At 46.6% G+C, this 12,541-nt stretch overlaps 1 protein-coding gene across 1 annotated transcript; it reads right to left on the bottom strand.

Moving 5' to 3' along the window:
- Nucleotides 1–11,051: 11,051 nt before the first annotated feature.
- Nucleotides 11,052–11,621, bottom strand: LOC311234711 (inorganic pyrophosphatase-like; the record flags this gene model as incomplete). Its single annotated transcript, XM_084321955.1, has 1 exon — nt 11,052–11,621. Exon 1 carries the CDS (start codon nt 11,616–11,618, stop codon nt 11,052–11,054), a length of 567 nt encoding a protein of 188 aa, XP_084178081.1. The 5' UTR covers nt 11,619–11,621.
- Nucleotides 11,622–12,541: the final 920 nt, after the last annotated feature.

Genomic DNA, 12,541 nt, shown 5'->3' with positions numbered 1-12,541 from the left:
AATGCAGATGATTCTATGGAGAGAAATTATGAAGAAGTGGAGGAAAGAGAAAATGCAGATGATTCAATGGAGAGAAATGATGAAGAAGTTGAGGAAAGAGAATGCAAATGATGCTATGGAGAGAAATGATGATGAAGACGGTCATGGAGATGCTAAAGAAAGCGAGGATGAAAATGATGATAGGGAGAGAAATTATTCAAATGAATCAAATAACTTGAATGCCATTAAAATATCCCACTGACCCAGCCAGTATCCAGGTACAATATATTAACTTTAATGGAGAGAATGGGATAGATAGAGAGGGGGGAGGGAGAGATAGAAGAGAGAATGAGAAAACAGGATGAGAGAAGGAGAGGAGAGGACATGAGGAGAGAAGGGGAGTACCCATGAAGGTCTTTGAAATGACACTCAAGCCCCACATCATCTCTAGCCTCCCACTCGGACTAGACCCCCACCAGTTTGCATACAGAGCCAACAGGTCCACGGAAGATGCCATCACCACAACTCTCCACTCTACCCTGTCCCATCTGGAGAGAGCGGGGGGCTACGCACGGCTGCTCTTCGTGGACTTTAGCTCTGCATTCAATACCATCCTGCCTGACAGACTAGTGCCCAAACTCATGGACATTGGACTAAACCATCCCCTCTGCCGGTGGTCCAAGGACTTCCTCTCTGACCGCCCCCAGAGGGTCAGGATCAGGGGCGTTTTTAGGGTTAGAAAACATTGGGGGCTTTTACACACAGAAATATGCAATTTTAGAGTAATTAGAGACGAATACTGAAGAACTAGATTCAAGTTTTTTAAAGTGAGGTCCAGGTCCATGAGAGGGATCTGGGCAGTCCCCATAGAAAATTCAAAGTTAACAGGACCAAATCATCAGTTTCTTATTTATTTATTTAACCTTTATTTAGCCAGATAAAACATTGATATGGTCCAAGAGGCCCCAACGAGGGTACAAATATACATATATACACACATACATACATACATACATACATACATACATACATACATACATACATACATACATACATACATACATACATACATACATACATACATACATACATACATACATACATACATACATACATACATACATACACACATATACACCAATAACAAAATAAAAACACAGTTAAGAATCATACACATAAGCAAATAAACAAACAAACATTATGCACAGCCTATGTACAAAAGAAATAAACAGTTAATCTCTAGTCTTTACAGTTTTCTTCGATTGCATAAACACTCAAATCAAAAGTATTACACAATTATCAAAACCTTACACTCAAGGAGCAAAACATAGGCCCAGATTTGCACCCCTATAAACACAAAGTCAGCCTCACACTTTTTGCAAAACAATACACACAGTGATTTGCAAAACACTAAACACACTTGCATTACATTACATATAATGTCAAATTACCACACATATGAGCCAATTGGTTAAACACAGCAATCAGATGCACAAACACACCATTGCTTAATTTTAGATACACCAATCAGGTTTAAGCACTATAAAAATGCAACAGGTGAGTTCACCTGCCTTCAACCAAAATGGAAGGAGAGTGAAGTACTATACACAGAGAACGTGAAAATATACAATACATTCACCAAACACTATACACGAGACAACCAATGATACAGACTGATGAAAATATAAATTTTCTCTCCATATACCCAAATCAGTCAACATGTCAATATGGAGAATCACAACAAAATAATCTCTTGCCAGATCCAGCTAGGCAAAGAGATAATGTCTAGTATTTTCTGTACTCTATTTAAATGTTTTCTATTTTTGTTTTTGTTTTACTGTCATTTTAACCTGTACTTTATACAGTATTTTATGTTTGTCTGATATTTGCTGAGCTTACTGTGTTATGCACACTGTAGTAGCATGAAAACTGGGACATGTTTTGTTGTGATTCTCCATGTTGAAATTGATTGATTGATTGAAAAGTTTATTAACAGATTGCAGAATGGGTACAGTACAGTACAGCTCAATACATACAATTGTTAAGGGGATGCAGACCAGAGAAAGACTTTCGTCTTGTTTACATCAGGGTCCCCCATTTTCAATTCATCATATGACACACACGACATACAGATAGACAGTACTGCTACATCTATACATTTATGACATAACAGATTTGCAAAAACAGTACTGTTTGTGATACAAAAAGTGTCCAGAAAAAGAGTGTATATACATTTGACATAGAAACTGTACATTGGAGGAGGTTGGGTAGGTGGGGTGGGGTTGGGTGGGTGGGGCTGTACATTGGAGGGGGGGGGGGGTTGGGTAGGGGGACGACAACACTGTACACTGTACATTGGAATACTGACAAAGCCATACTTGGTCTTTACTGTACAACTGGGTTAGGACATTTGTAGGGGCCAGTTTCGAATTGCAGTCTCCCGTAGGTGTTCTTTGAGAGTGCTTTTGAAAGTGGGTAGTGATTCACATTCCTTTACAGCTTTGGGTAGGGCGTTCCACATTGATGTGGCATAATTGCTAAACGTGTTTAGTCCCTTGTTTGAGCCGAATCTGGGTTTAACATGATTTGTGGAGCTCCCTCTGGTGTTGTGATTGTGGTATTCACTGACCTTTGGGAAGTATTTTGACATGGGTACATGGGTACAGTCGTGTAGTGTATCTTGTAGACCAGGCCCATTGCAAGTTGCTGTACTCTGTCGTCTACTCTAAGCCATCCTAGGTTGGCAAAGTGGGCAGGGGTGAGGTGGGTTCTAGGAGTCAGGTCAACCAGTAATCTGACTAGTTTGTTTTGAGATGTTTGTAATTTGGTTTTTAGTGCCTTTGAGGTGCTTTGGTACCATGAGGTGCAAGCATAGTCGTAGTACCCTTGAATGAGTGCTCCTGCCAGAGTCTTCAGGGTATTCTTGTTTACCAGAGAGGAGATCCGGTACAAGAATCGAGTTCATTGGTTGACTTTTTTTATTACATTGGATGCCATTTTGTCACAGGAAATATTAGCCTCTAGGATGGAACCCAGGTAGGTAATTTCATCTTTCCTTGTGACAATATTGTCACCCACTGTAACGTTAGGTTATGGCTATAACCAAGTTCTGTTAGTTAGGGGTGACGCTTGGCATCACTACTGCACTCCCTCGCGTACGTGCACGCGTACTGAATAAAGACAAATTTACCTTTAATCCCAATATTTGTCTGACCACACCCCTCATCAGCTTACCTTCATAAGCAGGTGTGTGGTCACCTGCTCTCCTCCTTCCCAAGCTTTCACCATAAGGTGAGATCAAGGGCTGCAGCGGCCGTCTGATGCCAAGCGTCACCCCTAACTAACAGAACTTGGTTATAGCCATAACCTAACGTTCTGTTCCGTTAGGGGCTCTGCTTGGCATCACTACTGCACAAGGGGAGGCCAAGCGGAGCCGCTGGCTGACAAATACACCCCGCTGACAGCCCCCCACAACCATCAGAACAGGGAGGGCCGAGCCCCCCCGACCCCCCCTAATGGAGGGCATCCCCCCTATTAGGGGCTTCACGGGAGGGCGACGGACCCGACCGTGCGAAGAGGCACTCAAGCAACTCAACGCACAGGGTGAGCAGACCGTGGCCTGACCGCACGACTACACACACGCACAACCCGCATGCCACCCGGGAACGAACGGAGGAACAACCTCGTTACTGCCCCCAGAATCACGGGGTCAAGGGCAAACCCAACCCCGTGGCAAGGCCGTAGCAGCGGAGCGCGAAGGAAGACCCAGACCCACCAAAAGGACTGGACTCCCTGGAATGGGGGCCCGGAGAAGTCCATGATGCCAGCATCAAGACCCCACCAGGTGGGCACGTAGTGCCCCACCCCCCACATCGCCAGCGTATTCGGACAAAGGCCCCTCAGTTACTGCACCTGGTATTCCCAGGCGGAATCCCATCCAAGTACTAACCAGGCCAGAACCTGCTTAGCCTCCGAGATCGGACGAGATCGGGCGTGTTCAGGTTGGTATGGCCGTAAGCCGAGCGGGCCCCGTCCCCCCCAATAGTACACCGCCTGGCACACCGACCCTGCAACAGGCAGTCAGCATGGCCGTAAGCACACAAAAAAGGTTAACCAACGGAAGCAGGCAGCGCACCGGGGAAAAACCAGGCAACAGGCTATTAACCCTAGCCTGGAGACTGCGGACGAGACAGGCGCCAGAGGGGACAGCTGAACACAGCCGCCCCGGCGGAAGGAGCGTAAGCTGGCGGTGTTGCATGACCAAGCCTCCATTTAAAAACCCCCACCCAGAGGGGTCGAGGCAGAGAAGGCTGACACGATTGGCAGACGTCATGAACGTGCAGGGGCACCCTCAACCGGTGAACCCGGGAGTTGACACTGCACCAACACACCAGGGAATCAACCACCTTGGTGTTACCCAAAGCGGTGGTTGTTCCTATAACCCCTCAAGAAAAAACTCCAAAACACACCTGCGGGTATACACCGGCTATACCGCAGTACAAGTGTTTCAGTTTCCAAAAAAGGGTTAACCCAGGCCTACGGGTCGACGAAACATTACTTCGGACCGGGCCTGGCGGTACGGGAAGCACCAGAGGAGGACAAAAACCCACCCCCACAGGCCCCTCTTCGCCATGCGAGAGAGAGGAGCGGAAAAGAATGGAGAACCAGCCCCTAAGCACACCGTACTTGGCATTCCCAGGCGGTCTCCCAACCAAGTACTAACCAGGACCAACCTGTGTACAGTGGTGCAGTCGTAACAAGGATAGAGCGCATCTTTGTGCGCGCGTACTGATCATCCAGTAACACAGCGTGAAACCGCGTGTGACCATGACTGCACCACTGCCTGTGTAGCGGCCGAGATCCGACGAGATCGAGCGTGTACAGAATGGCATGGCTGTAAGCCATTACGACAGTGCTGAGTAAAAACGTACCCAACCAGGGTCTCCATAGCGCTTAACCCCGTGACACCCGGACCGACCTGGCATTTTTCCCCCTGAATAAAGCCCAAGTCCCTCAGGGTACCAGAACAGCAGATCTGCATCCCCGGCGGACAACGGGTTCAACTGATCTGGACCAGCGTGACCAGAACCAGTCCCGTGCCCTAACCACGCCGACCTGCCTACTCCAGGAGAAGGGCAGATATGCGTGTCGATCTTAACATGAAAAGAAGGCGCCACCCAGACGTTCGGGCGAACCGCGCCTGGTGGCCCACCCCAAGGGCGTGAGACCCCTCTACATATGTTCAGATCCATTCCGTCATCATCCCCCAGACATGAACGAGAATCCGTCGAAAAACCAACCCAGGTCGCGGGATTTGGTCGTCGGAAGAGGAAAAACCCCCATCTCAGTTGCTTTATAAAAACGCCGTTTCAACCACAAGCAACCAAGGCGTGCCAGTCAGTCGCCTGTTTACAGCGAGCTAGCACTATACGTGCGTCGGGACACACCCCCATCAATGAACAGGCTATTTAGACCTGTCATTGAATCCCCAAGGCGCCCAGGGGAACGACAAGAGGGGTGTGACACTCCCTAACTCCAACATTCCTTGAATAGAAAAGAAGGAAGCATCAACAGTATGTATCCCAGTCTACACAGCCGGGGGTAAAAAATGTTCACATTTTTACATCCCACCACCCTCCCATAGGAAGGAGACGGGGATCCCCAGAGAGACTTCCCACGCGAGCTGTACAGATTGAAAAGAATATATTGCACCTTGAGCCATGTAAAAAATTGGTTTTAGGGCTCTCCGGGGAAGAGGCACTGAACCCATACACACTCAATAATCGAATTGAATCGAATACATATACAATAGAATAGGACCCTTCTAGAGGGTCCACTCACTTTGACAATCTGAGGAGGAAGGCTCTGTACTCTGATGGAGGCTCCCTCACATGGAAGAAGGAGTCCGAACTCACAGAAGGCCCGAATAGGCGCTTGGTGAGGAGGAGCCCTGACCACCCCCCTGAAACAGATCCATCACATGGACCTGAACAGCACACGGAAGTCCTACCAACAGAGACGCGCACGGTGACGTACTCTATGGTGGGGGAATTCCTGCGGTGCACACGCCCAATATACCAGGCCGTGGGACCAGGAAACTCCCCCCCCCCCCCCCCCCCCCCGTAACGTGCCGAACCGCCACGTGACGGGAACCTTGAAGGACAGAGGGTGTACCCCTGACCGACAGAAACAAGGGGGAGAGGAAAGGTTACCAGTTAACCCCTTTACGACCCCACACCCATGATACGATGTAATGACAAAAAGAGAATATGACACAGTCATAGTCAGCTCTATGAAGCGTTTGACAGCTTCACACAGCGCATGAGCTAACCTGCTATCTGATTTTTACTAAGGAAAAAACACAGAATAGAGAGGGCTCTAAGAGCCCCGGTCCAACATACACATGTGCTTCTGTGGCCAGTCCAACCCAGTTGTAGGTCACATGACACACACAACCCATCATCACCTACAAAAAACGGCAAAAACACTCTACAGAGGAACGCCGTTTTTCACAATGAGAGAATACATCATTCTCGATTAGTATCGGCCACAGGCCTTGCTAAGCACACACGACAGCGACCAAACCATCTTTTCTTTTAGGAAAATAAAGTTTCTCCAGCTGTTTTAGCACAACCTCAGCAATCAAGCTAAGGGTTACATCGCATCCCTACCACACAAAAGACACAATTAGTGCACAACATGTCTGATAGGAGGATGAAAAAGTCCCCAGGGAACCGGGGGGAAACACAATCCTCTTATTTTACCCTCAATACGGCCAGTTAAAACAGGAAAACCTGTTAATATGTGAACACACTGTTCATTGTCATCACAGGCTGAGAAAAGAACATTCTTTTACTCACTTGTCACCAAGCATAGCTTCATAGGTTAGTTACCTTAGTTGTGAGTACACGGTACATATAAACACCATGATGTTTCTCACACAACAACCAGATCATTACATCCCGATTTGCACGGAGAAACTAACTGCCAGTGACAAAAACAGCTCACACATAACCCGCGTCGTATCCTAAATGCATTGCAGCAACACACGTTTTGGGAAAAACATCGTTATTCACAATACATTTAGAAAAGTAAAACCAGAAGACGTGTTATAAGGTCTGGTCAAACCTGATCCTACCCGGAACGTAGATCAGCGAAGTGCAGACACAGACACCGTAGGAACACAGCCGCTCCGTGTTGTTCGAACTGGGCAGCGTCGCTGCTCCAACCCGCACTACAGTCCTCTCTGTTGATGCAACCTTGCCGTCCCGGCTCAGGGCAGGGTCGACGAAACATCCCCTGTCAAGGATGACGTCGTAGTCAAGAGTGTAAAACATGTTAAAATCAAAGCACGTTCAACAGAATAGCATCAAGCTAACGGCCGCTCCAACCGTTCGGGCGCTACTGCTCCTGCTCGCGAGACGCCGAGCTAACGGCGCACGCGACCAGAAGCGAGCTCACGGCGGCGCGCGAGAAGCTAAAGCTACCCCGCGCCAGGCCATGGCCTATAGCAGCAAGCTAACGTTACCTAGTGATCACGACATGCTAGCACCGCAGCTAACAGCTGACTGGCTAACAGTAGGCCCACCCAAGCAGGCCATGCAGTGATCCCAGCAGGCTAACGCAGCAGTTAACAGCCGACTGGCTAACCGTAAGCTAAGCAGCTATCACCTGAACATGTAAACAATGACATAACACTCACCCAGACAGGCCACCGTTCTGAACCTCTCCTCACTTTTTAAGAGAAAAGAAAAACAAGATGTCAACACTGCTTTACAACGGTGATTTTACCAACACCCGACGGAATCAGCACAATACCAAACTGGCCTGTGTAGCTGACTTGAACATGGATCTGCCGCTATCGCACATCCATGCACATATCCCCTCGTGAAGGAATACTCTCATTTGGATATGAAAGATGGGGCCTTAACACGGTGACAGAGAGAATCCACTCGTCCAAAACACACAGGGATCACCAGTGTTAATGGTCGCGGCCCACTAGTTAAAACTATAATGGTCTTCAGACCAAGGCCTTCTGTCGCCTAGGTGGCTGAACAAAGGACCCTAGCCTGGGGCCGGTTTCCATAAACATTGTCAAGTAGCCCCCATAGCACTAACAGACAAGTGAAGCCCGCCAGCAACAGTACTCACCCAACCTGAAACCCACCGCTTCTCACAACAGCGGCGTGTCCGACAGTTCAGCTGTGGCCTGACAGGTTTCACCCCAACAAACACAGCAAGGAACTGCAGTTGAGAAGCATGCAGCGGCGTGCTCCCAATACGAAAACCGGTGGAGGGTTTTTAGAATGATCATCATCTTCCAGACACTCCAGTACGAAGACAATATCGCCGTATTTTCTCGAAAATAGTGAGAGAGAAAATAAAGATATGATGTCAACGTATCCTTGTTTCCCAAAGCTGCTCCTAAACCTTTCTTCCATCATGGTGTCAAGTGTGGGGATCTACCGAGGCACTTCTTCCTTGTGGTGAAAGCGAGAAGGAGGAGAGCAGGTGACCACACACCTGCTTATGAAGGTAAGCTGATGAGGGGTGTGGTCAGACAAATATTGGGATTAAAGGTACATTTGTGGTCTTTATTCAGTACGCTTGCACGTACGCGAGGGAGTGCAGTAGTGATGCCAAGCAGAGCCCCTAACGGAACAGAACTGAGAAGCCGTCGGTCTTGCTGAGTTTGTTATTTGAACCGAAGAGAATGGACTCTGTTTTGCCCATGTGTAATGATAGTTTGTTGTCGGCGAGCCATATGCAGATTTTGCCTAGTTCCGAGCTGAGGGTTTTTTTCAACCTGTAACTTGTTCTTGTCAGAGACCAGCAGGGCTGAGTCGTCCGCAAACAGGAACAAGTTGCAGTCACAAGCTGACGACATGTAATTTGCATAAATTAGGAACAGTAGCGGTCCTAGTATACTTCCTTGTGGAACACCACAGTTCACTGTGAGGGGGGGGGATAGGGTACCGTTTACCTCCACCATCTGTTCTCTCCCCTCCAGGTAGGATTGTATCCAGCTCACTGATAAACTATCAAAACCAATTGCTTTTAGCTTGTCAATCAGAATGGTGTGATTGACAGTGTCGAAGGCCTTTTGTAGGTCCAGCATGACCATGCCGCAGTATTTGCCCGCGTCCACCTCTTGCTTGATGTGGTCGTTCAAATAGAGAAGGCATGTGTCAGTGGAGTGGGATGTTCTGAAGCCAGATTGGAACTCGTAGATTAGATTTTTTTTCCGCGAGGTACTTTTCGACCTGTTCGTATACAATTTCTTCCATGACTTTCGAGAGGGATGTAAGGATAGAAACAGGGCGGTAGTTGCCTGGGTCTAATTTGCTGCCCTTTTTGTGCAGGGGTGTTACTCTAGCAATTTTGAAGTCCTTGGGGACGTGTCCCTGTTTTATGGAGAGGTTTATTATGTGTGTGATGACTGAGGTGATGGCGGCTGCTGAGTCTCTGAGGAATTTGGAGGGGATGTTGTCATGGCCAGTGGCCTTGTTCGGTTGGAGGGCGCTCAGTTTTTTGAGTACCTCATCTGTAGTTACCATTTCCAGTTTGAAGTCGTCTTTGTGGACGCCTAGGTTCTTGTAGTATGCTACTATGTGTTCTACCCCATACTGCCCTGAGTGGGAGGGTAGTTTGTTTACCAGTGTTGTGGCTATGTTTGTGAAGAAAGTGTTTAAGTAATTGGCTACATCCAGTTTGTCTGTGATGAGCGTGTTGTCCGTCTTTATGTTTATGTTTGAGAACCTGGTTTTAAGTTTTTTACTGCAGCCTAGTTGATTATTGAGTAATTTCCAAAGTTCACATGGTTTATTTTTGTTTTCCTCAGTTTTGTCATTGATGAAAAAAAAAATGTTTGCAGTTTTTATCATGGATGTTGACTGATTTGGTTATTTGGAGAGACGATTTATATTTCCATCAGTCTGCATCATTGATTTGGGTATATGGAGATAAATAAATTATATTTTTATAGTTTTTATAAATTAGTGTATAGTTTGTGTTTAATTTAGCAAAGGATCTGAGGTGTTCTGATAATTGTGTGTGTGGTTGTGCTAATTGTGTGTAGTGTTTTGAAACACCGGGCCCTGTTTTCAAAATCGTGCTTAAGCAATCGAAAAAATTATATACATAATGTTTCAGTCTTCTCATAAAAAAAATATTAGATTTTGGGGTCTTTTCCTGCCTTTGGTCCGCTTTGCATTCACATCTCAAATGAACCGCAGCAGGGTTCACATGCAAGAGTGAATGAGCTTTGCCTTTCACACCACCCCAAACCAACCGGACTATCCGAGGAAATTAACCAGGGTTCGATTAAAGCTTATTATAGTTTACCACAGTATCATGAGCATGTCTTTGTCAGTGGACACTGGACATGGGTATGGATGGCTCCAAGTGCTGCTGCGTTAAAGTGCACATCTTCAATACCTATCTGTACTATTTGTAGTGGCTATTTGTCAAAAACCACGAATAAAAACTAAAAAGCCACTGAAGCACCAGGGCAGCGAATCTCACGCAGATCAGGAAGTCCATTGTCCAGACAGCATTTGACAGTTTTGTGGCATTTATTGTCTGTTAATCAAAGAATACAGAACAATTATGTTTGAAACTATATGATCTCCTGACGCTGGTAAAAACCATATACCTTCCCTGATGCCCACTGTGCTATTGACTCTAATTACCTAAATACACCCAGCTGTGCTTCCCAATTGCCCAGAACCCCTTCAAAGTAAAAGCATTTAGCTGCGACTCATAATAACTTAAATAATATGGCCGTAAACAAATTAATTCTACAAAATCACATAACAAATAAATATATTAAATAAATGTGAAAATAGTCAATAGCTCCCACAACTCGGCCCCTAATTGTGAGTCACAATTACCCTTATATATATATATATATATATATATATATATATATATATATATATATATATAACATGTAAGGGAGCTATTCTTTCTATTCAAGCGTCTTCTGTGTCTCCTTCTCTGCTGCCACTGAAAGAAAACAGATGGTAAGAAGACAGGATAGAAAGAGAGAATAGATAGAACAGGTATTATTATTATTCCGTGGCCTCCAGGTAGCCGGGCTTCAGTCTCCGTACGTCGTCGATGTTGTTCAAGTCCTTGGCTTCATCATCCTCTACGTTGATTGCGATGACTTTCCAATCAGTCTCGCCCTCGTCGATCATCGCCAAGACCCCGAGGACCTTCACCTTGATCATCTCTCCGCGGGAACACACCTTGCTACCGATCTCACAGACGTCGATGGGGTCGTTGTTACCACAGCAACCTGTGTCTCCATCTTTGTGCTCGGGGTCCTCCCACGTCTGGGGTATCGCTCCGTAGTTCCATATGTAACCTTTATGTGGGAAAACGTTGGCGACGTAACGCAACTTCCCCTTCTTCACGTCCTGCTTCACTGGGTTCAGGGGGTCTTTTGTGGCAATCTCCATCTTAGCGTTGGTCCATCTTGGGACTTCCACCACACCGTGGAAGATGTTCTGGCCCTCGTCGGCATACATTGGTATGTCATGGAATGGTGAGACGTACTTGCCATAAGCATTTTTGAAATACAGGCGGTAGTTCAGCGTGTTGGGGTTTCCTCTCTCTTCAACCGTGAAGCTCATGGTTATTAATGTTCTTGCAGCAGCGGCGGTGATGACGGTGCAGCGGCCACTGTAGTAGAGAGGTGCAACTCTGGCCTTTCCAGTAAGAAATGAAACATGCACCTTATCGCCTCTATCTTTATCCTTCAGTCTCAGGTACGACACTGTACCATAACCAGCTTCACTGGCATCAGCAAAATTATGAATTTGTGCTGTCACAGATGTTTCAAAGTTCAGGGTTTTGATACAGCGTTCCACCTTGAATACACTCATCCTTTGGAGGTCGCTCAGCCAATCCGACCACTGTTTGGAGAAGGAGGGGGAAATGTGTTCATCCCACCTCAGGTTTTGCCGGCAAAGCTCCTGCAACAGTAACTTGGCTGGCATTGTAAAAGGAGCCAAAAATCCTATAGGGTCATACAGAGAGCTGACCACCGACAAGATACCTCTCCTGGTTTGTGGGCGTGGCTGTAATGAAGTCCTAAAGCTGAACTGGTCGGACTCAACGCACCATTGCAGTCCAAGTGCTTTTTCCATAGGCAGGTAATCTTTGTCCAAATCCAGCTCGTTCATCTCTGCTGCTCTGATGTCACCTGGGATTGATGTCAAAACATAACGGCTGGTTGTCACCCATTTTTGAAGGCTGAATCCTCCCTGACTACAGAGCAGAGTCAAATCCTTTACAAGCTTAATTGCATCTCCCTCCGAGGATGTAGACTTCAGGCAGTCGTCTACATAAAAGTTGTGATTGACCGTTTTGATCACTTCAGGAGGGAAGTGAGTTGCATTGATGAATAAGGTGTACTCCTCTTTAAACTTGATGTTTTTTTCAAATGTCCTCTTCAGGCCTTGAAGTCGCTGCTCTGCAACACAGCGATTATTTGGCAAGACCGGTTCCTCTTCTCTAAAAGGTAAGTCAATGTAATAATGTCGATCTTTCAACT

This window comes from Notolepis coatsorum (genome assembly GCF_963971535.1).
Source record: "Notolepis coatsorum genome assembly, chromosome: 9".
Taxonomy (NCBI): domain Eukaryota; kingdom Metazoa; phylum Chordata; class Actinopteri; order Aulopiformes; family Paralepididae; genus Notolepis; species Notolepis coatsorum.
This window is presented reverse-complemented; position numbering and strand designations above follow the sequence as displayed.